Here is a 20,048-nt window from a genome sequence, read left to right as displayed (position 1 = left end):
TTGACCCTGGTCTCTCTACCATGCAGAGTGACTCTTTTGCATCCCCTGCGATCATGGTTGAAACATGATTGTAGTTAGCAAAGCCTACAATTTTTTTCTGAATTTTAACAACAGTAAATAAGTGATAAAAATAACAAAATGTGTGATAAAAATGAGAATTTTCCCTTGTTCTTAAATGTTTTTGACTGCTGCCTCAGTTTTCTAAATATAATTTCACCCCTGCTACCTTTCTTTATATTTTGTATTTCATGTCAGTTAATTGACAGGACCGAAAAATGTTCGCTTGCTGTGTCTCAGGCAAGTTGATTTTTTTATCACTGTTGGTGAGACCTAGTAAACTCCTCCATTCTCCTTCCTTCCCCATTGCTTCTGAAAGGAAGCAACAGATGGGTCCCTGAGAAACATCCCCTTTCCCTTGCCACCACCAACAGGAAATAACAGAGTAGGGTTATTAGGAAATTCTCTACTGCTAAAGAGGAACCGGAGGCTTTGTTAGAAGGTCAGTAGCTCAAGGGCATGGCAAGAACTTGCTCCTGGTTCTCCCAGGTCCCATAGCTCACCCCCTTCACAGCATGTTTCCTGCTTACAGAGAAAGCATGCCAGTTGGACGAAACAGCTGCAGGGACTGGCAGGATGCTCTGCAGTATTCCTGTCCCACTGGTCCATGATACAGCAGCTGGAATGGTTAGAGGAAGGAAAACTGCAGGAATGTACAAACCATTGGGTTTCTCTCCAGTGGCTAGTGAGACTTTTTGCCTTCCCTCACTAGGGACCAAAATGGGGTGGCAAAATGCCAGTTGAGTGCTCCTGCATAATGCCACATTTTGAACTGTGGGTGCCAGTGAATATAGGAACCTGGGAAATTTACAGCTCTGTTAATAACTAGTTGTGATGAAACATCTATAGATGTTATATTTATAGATATTCAGAAGGAAACATATGTAATAGAGAAACAAGACAAAACAAATAAATACAATCGATAATACCTTTTTTAATGTGACTAACAATACATTTTATGACTAGCTTTTGAAGACAGTACCTTCAAAAATGTATTGTTAGACCAAGAAAGTATCATTTTTCTTCTTCTTTTTTTTTTGTTCTATTTGTTACTTTTAAAAGTGAACTAATACAGCTGTCATACCATTCTATCATAGTAAATGTATACATGCTTTTTGTTTTTTTTAAATAGTAATGTGATGTCATAATGGCTTAAAATTAGTACCACTGGGGAGATGTTCATTGCTGTATTGTAGATTTTCATTATCTGTAACACTGATATATAAAGTCATGAAAGCCAGATCATGTAATAGTAATTGTTTTAAATTTGGCTGGGGAGGTTACAGATTGGATCTGCTAATTTTCAAAGGGAAACTCTCTTACTTTCTTGCAGATGCATAGTATTTACTAGGATTTCAGAATTAGATCTTGTAATTACTTTCCCTGTCTCCTTTTCCACATGGCCTAAAGAATGCATTTTAATGAAATGTGCACATTTTTTGGATATGTAGGGAATGGGAGTGGTATAATTTTCAATTGGGGTAATTCAGGTACATTAATTATTACCACAGATAGAGAAGCCTTTGAAAACTGACCTCCCCATTTTATGAACAAATGTGTGATATAATGAAATTTTTGTTTCATGAATACTTGTTTCTGAGTCAGGAATGGAGGTGTAGCCTAATGCTTAGTGCAGTGGGCTGAGAACTGGAGAAACCAGAGTGCAAATTGTACTGACGGTCTTTGTGACCTTGGGCAAATTACTTCACCTTGCTTTGCCTCAGGTACAAACTTAGATTGTAATCTTTACTGTACCGCACCATGCGCAGTCCACAACTAAGAAGTTCAATTTATCGGGGGAGGGGAGAAAGGGTGGCACAGGTTAAAAAAAGGTCATGATCACTCTGCTTTGAATTTACAGTACTTGTAAGCTTGTGTAGCCCTCTGCATTTTCCAGAATGTGTTCTGATTGTGTTAGCCCTCCCCTCCCCCCGAATATTTTCAGCTCTGTAGTTCAAAGGCAATGTCTTGACAGCTGTGTAGAAAATAATATTTTCATTCTTGTACTAGCTATCAAGGCCCAGTGCACAGCTGTTGATAAAGGGTTGGCTAGCCAACACTAGCCCTTTCATTAATGGGCAACTGTGCCTTTAAAAGGAATGCCAATCATTGCTGTTAGATCACTTCCATAAACTACTAGGGTGACAGCTGCTGATGTCTTCTGCTTCTCCCTTTGTTTCTTTGCACCTCAGGAGATGAGCGAACACATGAGAAGCATGTTACATCACAGGGAACTTGAGAATCTAAAGGGCAGGTATGGCAAAGTGCACAGTGTGCCTTTAAATAGTATGATTTCCTTTTACCTCTTCACTCCACGTATATATATAAATCCAATCCTCTGTTCTACAGAGAGAGAAAAATTTCAGTGTTTCAGAAGCGCAGCAAAGGTCCTCTTTTAATTTTGAACAGGAGTGGTGGGTGAGAGTAACCTGCATTTTATCGCCCCCTTCAAAATGTGAAGCGTGTTATGCCTCTGAAGTATAAGTGCAGAACCAAAGTACTATTTCAGCATGCAGTGCTTATTGTAGATGTGCAAAAAAGGCTTCATTCCTTCTAACTTTATGAAGACAAAGAAATATTAGGCTAAAATTGGATGCAAGCTTCACAAGAGTAATTACATGTGTCACATTTCCCATTTTGGTTGCAAGTACATTCTTGAGGGAAAATAAATGTTTGAGATATTATGTTTTAAGTTATTGCCTTTATTGTCATTTCATTTTATGGTAGTAGGAGTGATTCAGAGCGCTGCTGTATTGTTCATCTTCAGGAAGACTGTTTTGTTAATAATTTTCAGAAATATTTTACCATTACAGTAAAACATTGTAAACAAAGGGCCTTGTTTACTAAGCCGTGCTGTAGGCGCGCAGACTTTTTACCGTGCACTAAAAGTTAGCATTCGCTAATGGTAGAGACACCATGGGTGTCTCTATTGTTAGCGTGTTCTAATTTTTTGTGTGTTTTAAAAAGTTAGTACGCCTACAGCATGGCTTAGTAAATAGCCTAAAGATTAAATGAAATAAAAGAAAAATTCCAGTGTTTAACCCATATTGATTGGAAAGAAGAGAATAGTATACAGGAAAAAGAGTCGAGCATTTGCAGATGATACCAAATACAATCCAACAACTGTTGCCATTAGTCTGTTATTTTATACCAAATGCCACTCCATAACTACTAGCAAACCCTAGGAACTTAGTAAGGTAAAAACATTCATTAACCCTTTTACCACTCAAAATTCTCAAGTTGGGGTGGGTCAAAAGAGCACAAACCAGTTTCCATTAAGGGTAATCAGGCATTTACGATTAAATCTTAAATAGAATGTGGCCCCAAGGGCCAACACCTGATCCTTAAACTGAAAGAAAGCTCTCCTCTTTAATTGTGTGACTCACACAATTCTGTAAACGGTTTAGTTTTCAAATCTTACTTCAGGAAAAAAGATAAGTTTTTATTCTGTTAAGATATAAATAAAGCAGTGAGGTTAACTTTGACCAATAATATCCTGAGTTTTGCTAAAAAGCTGAGAGATCAAAACAAACATCTTTAGCCATCTCATCAAACACCCCCTCAGTTTCATTGCTCAAGGGAACACTACCAATGAGATTATACAATTCAGAAAATCCCGAATTACAGAGGGTAAGAATTTCTGAGAAATATTTCCGAAGAAGCATCACAGGAGATAAAAACACATTTTAGGAAAATCAAGGAACTTCGGGTTCCTAGACCTTAGCTACATTTTTCGTTGCTTCTTGCCACTGGTGTATAAGCAGATTCTCCATAATTCTAGAGTAGAGAGGTGTGGTAGCCGTGTTAGTCCAATGCTAGTACCAATCAGGATGTCGTCACCTCTGTGGGGCAGCACTTTACAAAACCAGAACACTGTACCAGTGATTTCATGGTAAGAATCCTGAAAGGAAACTTTAAAACAATACAGGAACGTAAGACCTTTGAAGTCAGAATGACTAAATATTTTGACCACCACCAGACAGGACTTAACAAAGATCTGGGTTTTCTAGCCCATTATAAACCATAAAATTGTACTGCTTTGTCACCCTCCTATCTCCATGCATATCTCCCTGTCCCTCATCCACCCGACTCTTCCTGTCTCTCACCTATCCACTCCTCATCCTGTTAGACTGTCACTGAAATGCTTTGATGTGTTTCCTCTGTTTTTAAAGGCCCTTTGTGCTCGTTTTTTTTGTTTGGACTTTTTTTTGTACTTAGTTCCCTCTCTTTGTTACATCACTTATATATATTGTCATCTACCAACATTTGCTTATTTCCGATCTGACGAAGAAGGGCAACCTTCGAAAGCTAATCAAGAAATGTATTATGTCCAATAAAAAAGGTATCTTATTTTCTTTTCCATGTTTTATTTTGTTTTATTTGTATTGATTATCCATAATTCTAGAGAGACTTGAATGTTTCAGGTTTTATTTTTTAATTTATAGAGATCTTTATTGAACAATATGCTAAAGCCAAGCATGTATAGTTTCATAGGTCAGTAACCTAAAAACAACCAGAATAGTAGCATATTACAGGCATAAAGTTACCCACTTCCACTCCCAACTTAGCAGAAAAACAAAGAATAACAACAGAAGAACTAGGAGAGGCTTCTCTAAACCCCTCAATAATGATGACATTTTTTCAAAATGTTTCCCCTGCCCCTACAAACCCACTCCCTATCACCCCACCAAAACAACAAATAAGAGAAAGAAAAGGGAAAAAGAGGAAGGGCGGGGGGGTCTTTGTCAGTCTTTTGTCTTTTAAAACTTAGCTATATCAGAATTATAGCCCAGGATTGAAACATTCAAAATTTTTATTTGAGGCCCCATCTCAACATTAGCTTTCTCAAGATCTGAAATACGTCTTTCAACTTCTCCTATTTTGCCAATAGCCTTTTTGAGTGAACATGCGTAACTAAGACGCTCTCTTCCTCTTAAAAGCCCTTCTGTCCTAGAAACAATAGTCCAAATGTTCAAAATCATCCACGCAGATGCCCCACTCTATATGCTAAACCTAGTGGACCTACCACCTAGAAACGCCAAAAGATCGGCCCGCAAATTCCTCAATCTGAACTTCCCCAGCTGCAAAGAAATTAAATACAAACAATCATACGCCACTACTTTTTATACGCAGATCTGGAACGCATTACCCATGGCCCTGAAAAATATGGACAATCTAACCAGCTTTCGCAAATTTTTGAAGACACACCTCTTCAACAAAGCCTACGAAAGACATCCTTAATAAATCACTCCTCAAATCACTCAGGTGCATCAAAAACGCCTCTCACAACACCTTTCTAGCACCTTGCATCTAATTCATCTACTTTCAGCTTATGTATTTAATATCATGTAATGACCTTGCATCTAATTCACTTACTTTCAACTTATGTGTTTAAGATCATGTAATGACTGCATCATAACAACATTCTGTAAGCCACATTGAGCCTGCAAAAAGGTGGGATAATGTGGGGTACAAATGCAATAAATAATAATTAAGGAAACTTGACTTGGCGAGTTATCTGCAGGTTGAGAGGTACTAAGAATGTAAAGAAAAAGTCACAATAATAAGTAAAGGATGAGTCAAGAGACCTGCAGAGGAGGGAGGGTCTCCACTTTGCAAATCACTGGAGAGTTCACCAGGCCCTCTACAACAAAACTATATCCCAGATTACCAGGAAGAGCCATAGCTTTCCAGGTCAGAGTCCTCCTGCCAAAGTTTAATGAAGGTCCTGACTCTGGAGAGTGTCTGATCTATTTACTCTGTCTGGCTCTCTATCTACCTACTGAATATTTGTCCAGCCAGCTCCTCATAAACACAGTCCTCTGAAAATCATTCAGAGACTACCACCCCTCCATTCCTATTTGTGTTTGTCTTCTGTGGTCATGTTCCCAGCCCTACAGCTGTGAACACAGAACAGAAATATTTGTTAAGCAATTTCACCTTTATCAGCTTCTACATATTCCTCCTATTCACCTTTGAGTCTCACAATGTTGCTTTTGCACTTCCTCCTATCACTAACATATGTAAAAAAAAAAAAAAAAAAAAAAAGTCTTGCCCCCCCCCCCCCATTTTACCGTATTGACTATTTTTTCTTCCATTTTCATCTTTGCTTTACTAACTACCAGCTTCTCTTAGCTTTTCCAGTTATTGTTGCTTGTCTTCCTTTTTTTGCGATCTCTTGTAGTTCATGAAGGTAACCTCTTTTTCCTTACCTTTTCAGCAGCTGCTTTTGAGAATCAAAGCAGCCTTCTTTTATCCTTAATTTTGTTTACTTTCCTTACAAAAAGGTTTATTTCCCTTAATATAACTTCTTTCCGTTTTGCCCATTGCTTTCCTACTTCTTCCAGATGTTCCCATCCTTCTAACTCCTTGTTTGCTTGTATGGGCTGCAAAGGAGAAATGAATAAGAAACCCTAGTGAATCTAACAAAGAAAAGATTTTGGGGGGGTTAAAGTCACATTTTCAATGTGAATATTAGTGTTGACCTGGATAATCAAAACACCCTGCAGTTGACTAAAGTCAGATATCAAGGTACTAAGGGGCCCTTTTACAAAGGCGCAGTAATTTCAGATTTGGCGCATGCCCATAACACCGGGACGTTTTTTTTTTTTTTTTAAATATACCTACCGCACACGGCGTTTCCGGTGTTTGGCAGTTGGCACACTCCGACAGGTCACTGTGCATGTAGTGCGTGAGCCCTTACTGCTAGGTTGATGGGTGGTGGTAAGGTCCCGGGCTGAAAATGGACGTGCGCTTCAATTTTAGCACGTGTCCATTTTTTGAACCCTTAAAAAAGGCCTAGATGCGGAAAAAAATGGCCCAGCCGCGCCCAGAAGACACGCTCGCACTACAGTAGGCCACTTTTTACTTCGACTTAGTAAAAGGACCCCTAAGTTCTTCAAGAGATGCCTGGTTTGTGGTAGGAGCTCTGTAAAATGACAAGTAGAATATTTGTTTTGGACCTGCAGTGCAAATAATTATAGCCTCAATATAACGAGACATTCTGCAATACCTCTTGTGATTTAAGTATTGTACATAAAGAGATTGCAACACTTCCTCCTTGTTTTGAATGGTGGTTACAAGAATAATCATTAGATGTAGGGGGTAGCTGATTCACAATCCTGAAGCCAGGTTTCTGTAATTGTGAAAAGATCTAATTGATATTGGTTAAACAAATAGCAAATTAAAGGCCTCTTTTACTGACCTGCACTAGTGGCAAATGAGAGGAAGCTCATAGGAATTGAATGGATTTCCTCCCATTTGCTCCACCAGCAAGGCTTAGTAAAAGAGCCCCTAAATTAAGTTTATGGACCCAGCCCCTGCCTCCATTCACATTACATAGCGTGATGGTTTGGTATTAGCATAGGGCCTGATATTCAGACAGTGGCGATCGGCATTATGCTGACCGCTGCTGGTGTTATACCCGGAAATCCAATGCCAGGCCATGTCCAGGCTTGAGCATTGAATTTCTGGGTATATTTATTTATTTTACATTTGTATCCCACATTTTCCCACCTATTTGCAGGCTCAGTGTGGCTTACATAGTACCATAAAGGTGTTCACCAAGTCCGGTAGAGAAACAAATACATGGTGATGTTGTGGTCGATTAAGGTTCAGGCACAATGGGGAAAGAAGAGAGGAGAGGTTATATAGAGTCCATTACGAGCTTTGGTTTTGCTGTGTTGCAGAGTGAAGGCATTTATGTTGGGTCGGTAGGGTATGCCTTTTTGAACAGGTTGGTGTTTAGTGATTTCCTGAAGTTTAGATGGTCGTAGGTTGTTTTCACAGCTTTTGGCAGTGAGTTTTATTTATTTATTTTTTGTTACATTTGTACCCCGCGCTTTCCCACTCATGGCAGGCTCAATGCGGCGGGCCATGGAGGGTTAAGTGACTTGCCCAGAGTCATAAGGAGCTGCCTGTGCCGGGAATCGAACTCAGTTCCTCAGGACCAAAGTCCACCACCCTAACCACTAGGCCACTCCTCCACTCCACAGTTCCATAGTTGTGTGCTTAGATAGGAGAAGCTGGATGTGTAGATTGCTTTGTATTTGAGTCCTTTGCAGTTTGGGTAGTGGAGGTTTAGGTATGTTCGTGATGATCTGGTTGTGTTTCTGGTTGGTAGATCTATGAGGTATGTCATGTAGCCTGGGACTTCGCTGTAGATAATTTTGTGGACCAGGGTGCAGATTTTGAAGGTAATACGTTCTTTGATTGGGAGCCAATGCAATTTTTCTCGGAGGGGTTTGGCACTTTCGAATCGTGTTTTACCAAATACCAGCCTGGCTGCTGTGTTTTGAGTGGTCTGGAGTTTCTTTGTGAGTTGTTCATTACATCCCGCATAGATTCCGTCTGAGTACCATTGATTGTATTAGGTTATGGAATATTTCCCTTGGTAAGAAAGGTTTTACGCGTTTAAGTTTCCACATTGAGTGGAACATTTTCTTTGTTGTGGAGTTCACGTGGCTCTCAAGTGTAAGGTTGCGGTTGATTGTAACGCCGAGTATTTTCAGGCTATCTGAGATAGGAAGGGTATGGTCTGGGGTGTTTATGGTTGTGGGTTTGTATGTATTGTGTTGAGATGAGAGGATGAGGCAGTGTGTTTTTTGTCAGTGTTCAGTTTCAGTTGAAATGAGTTTGTCCATGAGTCCATAGTGTTCAGACCGAGCTTGATTTCATTGGTGATTTCTGTCAGATCATGTCTGAAGGGAATGTATATTGTGACATTGTCTGCGTAGATGAATGGGTTGAGACCTTGATTGGATAAGGACTTAGCCAGCGGGATCATCATTATGTTGAAAAGTATTAGTGATAGTGGTGATCCTTGAGGTACTCCGCAGTCTGATATGTTTGAATTTGATTTCACTTGGTATGTTCTGATGGTTAGAAAACCCTTGATCCAGCTGAGTATATTTCCACCAATCCCGATGTAGTCTAGGAGTCTTAGTAATATATAGTGGTTTACCATGTCGAATGCGCTCGACATGTCGAATTGGAGGAGAAGTATGTTTTTACCTTTAGCTATTTCCTGCTTGAATTTGGCCAGGAGAGTGACTAGCACAGTTTCGGTACTATGGAGGAGGCGAAATCCTGATTGTGGTTCATGTAGTATTGAGAACTTGTCCATGTAATCAGTAAGCTGTTTGTCACCATGCTCTCCATCAGTTTGACTGCTAGTGGGATAGATGCAACTGGCCGGTAGTTGGCGAGCTTGTTTGTTTTTTTCATGTTGTCTTTTGGAGTTGGGGTGAGTAGGATGTTACCATATTCCTCAGGGAAGAGACCTTGTTGGAGCATGTAGTTTAGGTGGGATGTGAGGTCTGCTATGAAGGGGTCAGGAGCGGATTTAAGTAGATGGCTGGGGCAGGTGTCCAGTTTGCAGTGGGTATTGAAGAACCTATGAGTCACATGGGTAACTGATTCAGTGGTGAGGAGAGCAAAGTTTAACCAGGGTCGGTCTGCTGGATATTCTCCAGAGGTTGGGTCCAAGCCATTGATGAAGGTGTTGTGCTGAGGAGCCAGCAAAAACATAGCAGGTTAAGTGTAATATTCAGCACTCAATTGGCTATGAAGAACTGCATAAAAATAGGACTGCGTTTTATGCGGTTCTATTTATGCAGTTATCTTAGCTGATTAAGAGCTGAATATTGGCACGTATCCGGCCAACTCTGCCCCAGAACTCCCACAAAACCAGTTTTTGCTTGGGTGCTAAAGTGGCATTTTCAGCGGTACTATTGGGTTAAGTGCCACTGAAAATGCCCAGTTGACCTCAGACAGACATTTTAAACGGCCAGGAACCTCTCCTGGCCATTTAAATAATTTTGAATATTGTGCCCCCACCTTTTAGCTTTTGCCACATAATAGAGGACGAGAAGCTAGTGTTTTACTAAGTATGGAACCTTCCTTACATTTGTGGTAATTTTAAGACTGCTTCGTGATGCAGGGGTAAAACGCTTACATACAGCTGTTAATATTCTATGTACTGAAATGCATTTTTGTAGATAAGCTGCCTACAACAGAATGTAACAAGCCTCATTCTAACCAAATAAAGTAGGTTAGGGTTGAGGCACCCTCCCTTTGCTCACAACCAATTCAGAGTCTTTGAATTCCAGTCTAGGGTCTCAGCTGTCATGGCTTGGGTTACACACTTGTGATTGGTTGTTGTCTGCCTCCCCCTCTGGAGCTTTCACAGAGTGTGCTAGAAGCAGAGAATAAATGTAGAAACTGTCTCTGGGTGGGTGCAGAGCATCTGGCACCATGGATGTGCTTCAGAGCAGCTCCTGCTAGCTCTGCAAGCGTCTGCCTCAGCCTCCTTTTCTTCCTCTCTGCTATGTTTCCTCTGCAGGCAAGATTTTAAGTACAACAATTTAAGAAGAATCCCCCCTTTTAAGAAAGAAATATTTGCAAGAAATTTGCCTCTTAATTGTTGGAAAAAAATCTGTCAAGTTATGCTGTCTGATATTATTGAAAGTGACAAGAAACTTAATTCTTGTTTGAAATTTCTGTTCACTTCTAAAGATAAAACCATAGTCAGAATCACTTTGGTAGCTGTTAGTGTGCCTAGCAGCATTTCAGTACACTGGTGAAAGGAGACCACTTCCTACGGAGGAAACACAGTACGGTTGTCTTTTTTTTTTTTTTTTTTTTTCTTTCTTTTAAATGTACCTGCCATGCCACTGGGAAGAATTGAGTGTCCACCCTCTGCCTCTTTGCCTAGGGACAGCAACCATGAGTGCAGAGTGTGCAGGGTAACGGTAGTGGGCCTCTCTGCTTATGCCAAACATATCTCCAGTCAGCTTCACAAAGACAACGCTGATGCCCACGACAGAGTCCTGGAGGAGGGAAAAGAGGAGGCTGATGAAGAATATTTTGACAAAGAGCTGATACAATTGATAAATCAACGAAAGCAACAAAGTTGGTGAGTTGTTACTCCATTACTCTGAGGAGGGGAGGATGGTACGTATGCATACGAGAGGGTAGTGTCACTCATTTATTGTACATGCATTACCAAACTGAAATGTTTACCTGCCTGTGGCTTGCTGCTCCTGTCTACTCAGTTTACTGATGGAAAATAACTTTTGTGTTTACTTGATGATTTCACTGTGAAGAAATGATAGAAATGAATCAGGTCCATCAATTTTTAAACAGCTTGTTTTTTTTTGATGGTGTAAAAAAATCAGTTTGACAATATTTTGGATTCTCTCTTATCCATAAATAATCCCACAAAGAATTTGTAAATCTGTTAGCTATATATATTTGCTCTGCTTTTATAAGAACTTGTGACCCAGGATGTTTCTTAAACCTAACAGAAACATATCTGCCATAGTAATCAGGGTTGGGAGTGTATAGAATTCCTCTTTGACACCTTCATTTCCTGATCCTGACCATAATTTCCTTTGCAAGACTGAATTTTGCTTAACAACAGCCTCCTTCTCATCCTCCTCCTGGGCTTCCAACTTAAATGCATAGGGTTGGGGATGTATAGAATTCCTGCTTGGAGAATGGATGGATCAAACACCTGAGATGGGAGGAGATATTAAGCTGGCAGCCTAGGATGTAAACAATACTTCTAGAGCAGTATTGATGTAAATTGGATGATTTCTATGAGGAAATGAAGTCCCCCAAAGAACCATCGTATGATTGATGAACTGACGATATCCACCAAAGGGAGAACATATCCTGAGCTTTGTCTTTTTTTTTTCTTTGCAGAACTATCTTCTTTCACTTAGGAAAAAAAAATGTTATACCAAATCAGAAGGCCTACAGAAGAATTAGCAGGCCATCAAAAATAGATATAGGTTAAAAACAAATTTATCGTTATTGATGTACTTAAGAAATAGAGGTTCCATAGTCAGCCAAAACCAGGGAGTACTAGGAACCTCATTGGACATTTTGCTTCCATTTTGTTATAGGGAAAGGAGAGCTTATGCTTAATTCCAGTTGCTTGAGTGTGTCTCCTTTTGTATGTTTAGATGGCTTTCAGTTTCTCGTTGCATTCCTTGCAGTATAGAGCTTCATAAACTTATATATTGCAGTGTCAAGTGTAGTGATTGGGGGGAGGAGGAACTGGACAATTCAAGTGAGTGCTTGTGGTATAAGGGATGAGGAGGTCATATTTGGGTGGTGGTGGGGTGTTACCTCCCATCCCTCTCCAAAAAATGACTGCATCAGTGTTTTCATGTTGATTCTTCTTGGCTGTAGCAGGAGAGTAAGCCTGGGGCTAGGGTAAACCTGAATTTGGTTTGGAATTACTGGCCTGATAGCATTTGAGGGGCAGTAGTGACATTTGCACTGGAGGGGAGGGTGAAGGAAGGCAGATGCATACTGCCAGTGCTGTGGTAAACGGTGACAGGGTTTTGTTTTATTTTGTTTGGACGACTCCTGTCACCAAAATAAGGTGTCTGTTTGAAAAGAAGGGTCTGAGAAACTTTTTCAGGCCCCACAGTTAGCACAAGAATCTGGAACCCAAATGGTCATCTTATATATCCTTCTCTGGTCTTTTGCTGGAGTATTCTGAAAATGGTACTGGAGACCATTTTAATATGTGTTTATATCCATGGAATCTCAGAAAGTCAAAATAAACTGGATTACAATACGCAATTTTGCTAAAATTAAGGCAATAGAATTTCTCCTTGAACAATTATACTGGTGTACGTCTTCCAGCACAGTTCTCCCAGTTCAAAAAAAATAATCCCCTCAAAACCATTATCCCTGTTAAACATTTTCAGTGTTAGAACATAAGCATAAGCATACTGGGTCAGACCAATGGTCCATCTAGCCCAGTATCCTGTTTCCAACCAGGTCACAAGTGCCTTGCAGAAATCCAAATTGTGACAACATTCCATGCTACCAATCCCAGGGCAAGCGTTAGCTTCCCCATGTCTGTCTCAATAGCAGATTATGGACTTTTCCTCCAGGAGCTTGTCCAAACCTTTTTTTTAAACCCAGATACGTTAACCACTGTTTCTACATCCTCTGGCAAAGAGTTCCAGAGTTAACTATTCGTTGAGTGAAAAAATATTTCCTCCTATTTTGTTATTTATATGTAACTTCCTTGAGTATCCCCTAGTCTTTGTACTTTTGGAACGAATAAAAAAATCGATTCACTTCTACTCATTCTAATCCACTCATGATTTTGTAGACCTCAATCATATCTCCCCTCATCTGTCTCTTTTCCAAACTGAAGAGCCCTAACCTCTTTAGCCTTTCTTCATATGAGAGGAATTCCATCCCCTTTATCATTTTGGTCGCTCTTCTTTGAACCTTTTCTAATTCCACTATTTCTTTTTTGAGATATGGCAAGCAGAACTGAATGCAATACTCAAGGTGAGGTTGCACTATGGAGCAATACAGAGGCATTATATTATTGTTGGTCTTATTTACCATCCCTTTCCTAATAATTCTTAGCATCCTGTTTGCTTTGTTGGCTGCTGCCGCCGCACACTGAGCAGAAGATTTCAGTGTATTATCTGCAAGGACACCTAGATCTTTTTCTTGGGTGCTGACCCCTAAGGTGGACCCTAGCATCAGATAACTATGGTTCGGATTATTCTTTCCAATGTGCATCACTTTACATTTGTCCACATTACATTTCATCTGCCATTTGGATGCCCAGTCTTCCAGTTTCTTAAGGTCTTCCTGCAATGTTTCACAGTCCACATGCATTTAACAACCTTGAATAGTTTTGTATCATCTGCAAATTTAATCAACTCACTTGTTGTTCCAATCTCCATATAATTTATAAATATGTTAAATAGTAGATCTATCCTCTCCAAGAGTAAGTAATATGCTTCTTACTAAAGCTCTTGACATCATCTTCATTCCCCAATTCTTTTGAAGAAGTTTTACAAGATTAGATCAGGTAGCTTGATATAATTTACTTTGTAACAGTGTTCTTAAGGATTTTTAAAGATTTGCTGAACAGCAGCTTCCTCCTCCTCCTCGGCTTCCGACTCAAAGTGAACTAGCATCTGCTGTTGCAGTTTCATGGAGTTTTTTTCTCTGGCATCAACCATGGCCATTGCAATGATAATCCTTGGTCAGAGGCAGAGACTATAGAATGTGTTCATTTCTACACACATGCACTTCAAGCCTGACCTTGCACTTAGAGGGTGACCAAAACCGAATCAGCAGCTGAAATTTGCTGCTCAGTTTTGGCCAAAGCTGAAACCAAAAATGGCACAGCAGCCCCCTACTCTCCCTCAGCAGACAGAGCGAGTCCTGCTGGGCTGACCACCTCCCAAATACGCTCCCTGGGCCTACCTTTAAATTCCCTGTTAGTCCAGTGGCCTGTTCAAAAGGATTGATCCTTTAACTCCTGCCTTCTCCGGTTCCTCAGTCAAAATTGCTGTCGAGACTGCTGTGGGAGGTCCCAGAAGCCATTTTGACTGAGGAATCAACATGGGTAGGAGCAACTCGAGATCCTTCTGCCTGGAAGAGGCCATTGGTCCACCAGGGCATTTAAAGGTTAGGCCTGGGGAGGGCCTTCAGGTAGTGAGAGTGTAGAGAGGTTGTGATTGGGGGTTGCTGGTCCAGCTTGGCAATGGTAGGGGGGTGGTGGCAGGCAGAGAGTGGTCACTGGTGGGGGGGGGGGGAGTTCAGTTTCATACAAAAATGCAGAGGAATGACTGAACCCAAATTTGGGACCACTTTTGGTGTTGAAACAGAGACTGAAATTAGGTCAGCCTCTACTTCCAATGTTATGAGATGGCCTGAAAGCCCTCCTTACACATTGTTGTGAATGCTGCGTCCACCATACTAATGGTCAAGCAGCAGAAGCTAGACATGGGAACTGAACATGAGTCGCTCATACATTACTGTTGAGGTATCAAGCTTTTTCCACCAAAGATAATTTTAAAATGTGTTTATTCTAGCTATTGGTAAGAGAAGCTTTACCGGATTTAGGATGTACCAAGAGCAAAGTACCTACTAGTTTGTAAATAGCCTATTAATGCTTACTGAAATATTTTGTATTTGCAGGCAAGAAGAAGCTGGCAGAACAAACAATGAAACAGAGCCTCATGACAAGAGACTCCAAAGTAGAAAGGAAGATCGAAGTACTTTTCTAGATAGAGGCAGCTATGATCAGTCAACTTGGCATCATCATGGCCCACTACAAAGAGACTGGAAATGGGAAAATGAGGGCTTTAACAAATACAGACAAGGTAACTTTCCACAGCCTGCTGGAATGTCTATTCAAAATGGACATCTTAGTGGTCCTAAGGGTCAAACTGGATGGCACACAAATGGCCCTGGATGTTCAGCAAATCAACACAAGACCAATAGTAATTCTGGAGGTATTTGGCATTCAAATGGAGGTGGATCATCTCGTTGGCATCAAGGTGGCACAGGAAGAAATCCCAACTGGCATCATGAAGGATCTGGGGTTTTCCCTACTTGGCAATCCAACAACTGTGGTAAAAACTGGAATTTGAATTCTAATCCGCATGGTGGAAATGGGTGGAATTTTGACAGATCTTCCAATGGATTTCCACCTGGAAGAAACAGAGGTTTAAATCCTCCTTTTTCGGAAGATATGGCTTTTGGGTGGAACCCAAACCGAAAACCAAAGAATAACAACCTTAAGGGATATGCATGGGAATGGCAGGATAATAGCAGTACCAGCACTGTTTCACCATATGGAGATCTAGCATTGAATCGGAGCAAGAAACCTCATTGTGCAATAGATTTCACTAGTGATATGTTTCCACCTTCAGGCGCTCTTGATTTTCATATGCCTCGGAAGCTAGACAACAAAATGTCCAAATGCAGTGGGAAGAGTTCAAGCCCTTCCAGGGACAAATATCGCTGGACTCCATATCCCTTTCAGAGAACCGCTGAATCCCAGTCAGGCGCTAAAGAAACTGTTCCACAAGGTTCTGAGAAAAATCAATCTTCTGCACTGACAAGAGGTGGTGATCAAAAACCAGGTAATACAGAAGTTTTCCCCAAGCAGAAGTTGAAGGAAAACCATATTTCTGCATCTGTTGATGCCAGCTCCAATCTTGATTTCACTACCTCTGATAAAGTAGCCTCAGACTGCTCAATTGGACAAAAGCCTGACCAAGATGCCAGCAAAATTAATAGGATGCCATTAATTAAGTCAAATTTGTTAAGTATTTCCGATATAAAGTCCTGTTCTTCAAAGCAAGACCCCAAATATCTTTTAAAGAATGTTAAACGTCCGTCTTCATCACCTGGAGCTGGTCAGAACAACCTGAATGCATTAGATTTAGATACTAAGCAGTCCAATTCTTACAATGATAAACTGCATAGTGCTAATTTTCAAAGTCCGAAAGAGCCTGTGGAGAGCCTTACTGAAGTGCTCAAGAAAGCCAAAGAAATGCTTCAGTGCAGTCAGCATTTGCATAGTCATCATCTAAACTGTCATGCAAGTAATAAACTTTTGCAGAGGGACAGTAGCATGGATGAACTACTTATAGATTCTGCAAAGGATAACGAGCAGAAAATTAATACTTTTGATAATGTGAGTGAGGGTGAACTTGCCAGTGGTGAAAATAATGGAGCAGTTGCTGAAAATCTAGGCCCTCATAGTAATGAGTTTTCATCCAGTAAAAGCCTGCAGTCTGAGCACAGCATGAAAAATGATGAAAACATGACAGGAGCACCAGATCAGGTCCCCAACAATTCAGACATTGTTTTATCTCTCCGAAAAAGTTCTACATCATCTCTGACAAGTGCTCACTGTAGTCCTGAAACAAACTTTAAGGCTTCCCAGGAAGAATGCAATGAAGATTCTCTCACACTGCAGGTTAATCTTGAAGCAGTAGGCTTTGAGAACAGTGGTTCTGACCATGAGCTTCAAAAAGAAGGTGGCCAGTCATCAGGATGTCGTCTGCATGAGCTAGGTAAGCTTCGTCTTCCAGCTTCTCTCCAGAGAGACTTGACTCGACACATTGGTTCAAAGAGTAAAGCTGGTGCCCAGCTGCCTGAGCCCAATCTCAACATTGCTCGCCGCATCAGAAATGTCAATTGCTACCGTAAAAATGAAATAGACAGAGAGTCTGGCCTGAAACCAACCCTGAGGCAAATTCTGAATGCATCACGGAGAAATGTAAATTGGGAGCAAGTTATCCAGCAGGTAACCAAGAAGAAACAGGAACTGGGCAAGGGTTTACCAAGGTTTGTATGTACTTTATAATATTTTAATCTTTAATGTTGTATGCTAACACAGTTAAGGGGCTGTGCCAGGAGTGATCTGCTTTTCTTTGTGGTATTGACTAAAAATTGGGATGTGAGGATTTCTTTCTGATTTTAAAATATGCATTATGCATTTATTACCACAAGCATAATTTGTTATTGCTATCCAAATTAACAAAATATAATTTGGGAAAAATCAGCGAAAAACTAATCACCTGAGTCTTCTGGAGTCTTAATAAAATTCACTGTGGTTTTCCCAAGTTCTGCTTTTTTGTAATTCAGAACCACAATAATAGAAAACACTGTATCCTGTCCCAAAAAAATACAGTAGTGTTGTGGATCATAGACAGTTTTTATAACTGGGATCTCAAATTGGGATTTGGTTTGGACATTTCTAGTCTCTAAATGCTAATTTCTAATGGTGTTGGCGAGTCTATGAATGAACTGTAGGAAGTCCATTTTCCTGTGTAACCACCTGATTTTTATGTAGCCTTTTTGTTATTTTTGCCACTTACCAAGAGACAGTTTACACTGTTGTGTGCTTAAGCTGGTATTTTACACATAAGTTAATTGTGCTTTGGGAACTTAAAGCTTGGGGTTTAAAGGAGGAATTGTAGGTTAGTGATAGGCAAAATAAAAATATAAAAAGCAACTTTTATCAACTAATCTCCATAGTCTTTTCCATTTAGTTCTAAAAACTTTGTACCACAGCATTAACAGATAGAATCTAGCAGGCACTGCAGGATCTAGTTTAGTGGGTACCAATGATATAGGAAAATGTGGGAGAGATGTTCTGGAAGCCAAATTTAAGCTCTTAGGGTAGCATAGGCTCTGAAATGCTACCCGTTCCACATGCAGGGCCCAAGAGACAGGCAGATCTCCGGAGTCTCAAAGCATGGATGAGACGATGTTGCAGGGAGGAGGGTTTTAGATTTGTTAGGAACTGGGCAACATTCTGGGAAGTGGGGAGACTATTCCGAAAGGATAGGCTCTACCTTAACCAGGGTGGGACCAGGCTGCTGGCATTTAAAAAGGAGATAGATAGCTTTTAAACTAGAAACGGGGGGAAGGCCGACAGTCGCTCAAAAGCGCATGGTTCAGGATAAGGTATCTTTCAAAGATATCACCAAAACAGGGAAGATAGGGTATCCTGATAATGAGGTTGCAAAAGAGACCGTAGTAGATCAGGTGTCTTTAAATAAAAATAAAAATTAGACAAAAGATTGCAAATTAATACTGTCAAGTACTAAGCATGATGTAAATAGGAACAACAAACATAATTTGAAATGTCTATATGCGAATGCCAGGAGCTTAAGAAATAAGAAGGGAGAGTTAGAATATATTGCACTAAATGAAAGATTAGATATAATAGGCATCTCTGAGACCTGGTGGAAAGAGGATAACCAGTGGGACACTGTCATACCTGGGTACAAATTATATCGTAGTGATAGGGTGGATCGAATTGGTGGAGGGGTAGCATTGTATTTTAACGAGAGCCTTGAATCAAATAGATTTGAAAATTCTGCAGGAAACAAAACACTTCTTGGAATCACTGTGCATTGAAATTCCATGTGTAAAAGGGAAAAGGATAGTGATAGGAGTGTGCTATTGTCCGCCTGGCCAGGATGAACAGACAGATGCAGAAATGTTAAAGGAAATTAGGGACACAAGCAGGGCAACACAATAATAATAGGTGATTTCAATTACCTCAATATTGACTGGGTAAATGTAACACCAGAGCATGCTAGAGAGGTAAAATTCCTTTGATGAAGTCAAGGACAGCTTTATGGAGCAGCTGGTACAGGAGCCGACGAGTGAAGGAAAAATTCTAGACCTAGTCCTTAGTGGAGCGCATGATCTGGTGCGGGAGGTAATGGTGCTGGGGCCGCTTGATAACAGTGATCATAATATGATCGGATTTGATATTAGCTTTGAAGTAAGTATACATAGGAAATCAAATACGTTAGGAGACTATGATAAAATGAGAAGAATGGTGAAAAAAAACCCATAGAGGATCGGCTGTGAGGGTCAAAAATTTACATCAGGTGTGGATGCTGTTCAAAAACACCATCCTGGAAGCCCAGGCCAAATATATTCCGCGTATTAAAAAAGGAGGACGGAAGACTAAACGACGGCTGGCGTGGTTAAAAAGTGAGGTGAAGGAAGCTATTAGAGGGAAAAGAAAATCCTTCAGAAAATGGAAGAAGGAACCAACTGAAAATAATAAGAAACAGCATAAGGAATGTCAAGTCAAATGCAAAGCGTTGATAAGGAAGGCTAAGAGGGACTTCGAAAAAAAGATTGCGCTGGAGGCAAAAACACATAGTAAAAATTTTTTTTAGGTATATTAAAAGCAAGACGCCGGCAAAAGAATCGGTTAGACCGCTAGATGACTGAGGAGTAAAAGGGGTGATCAGGGAAGACAAAGCCGTAGCAGAGAGATTAAATGAATTCTTTGCTTCAGTCTTCATAGAGGAAGATTTGGGTGGGATACCGGTGCCAGAAATGTTATTCAAAGCTGACGAGTCGGAGAAACTTAATGAATTCTCTGTAAACCTGGAGGATGTAATGGGGCAGTTCTGCAAACTGAAGAGTAGCAGATCTCCTGGACCGGATGGTATTTATCCCAGAGTACTGATAGAACTGAAAAATGAGCTTGCGGAGCTATTGTTAGTAATATGTAATTTATCCTTAAAATCAAGTGTGGTACCGGAAGATTGGAGGGTGGCCAATGTAACGATTTTTTAAAAAAGTTTCCAGAGGAGATCCGGGAAATTATAGACCGGTGAGTCTGACGTCCGTGCCGGGCAAAATGGTAGAGACTATTATTAAGA

General features: G+C 40.4%; 1 protein-coding gene across 1 annotated transcript in view; it reads left to right on the top strand.

Annotated features, from left to right (window-relative positions):
- ZNF106 (zinc finger protein 106) overlaps positions 1-20,048 on the top strand; it is a 91,830-nt gene that overhangs the window by 804 nt on the left and 70,978 nt on the right. Inside the window, exons 3-5 of the mRNA XM_030215243.1 lie at positions 2,250-2,311; positions 10,772-10,972; positions 15,034-17,196. Coding sequence (XP_030071103.1) covers positions 2,250-2,311; positions 10,772-10,972; positions 15,034-17,196 — 2,426 coding nt within the window. The remainder of the gene's footprint in view (positions 1-2,249; positions 2,312-10,771; positions 10,973-15,033; positions 17,197-20,048) is intronic.

Source organism: Microcaecilia unicolor, chromosome 9 (genome assembly GCF_901765095.1).
Source record: "Microcaecilia unicolor chromosome 9, aMicUni1.1, whole genome shotgun sequence".
NCBI lineage: Eukaryota > Metazoa > Chordata > Amphibia > Gymnophiona > Siphonopidae > Microcaecilia > Microcaecilia unicolor.
The sequence above is the reverse complement of the archived record's forward strand: the minus strand, read 5'-3'. Positions and strand labels throughout refer to the sequence as shown.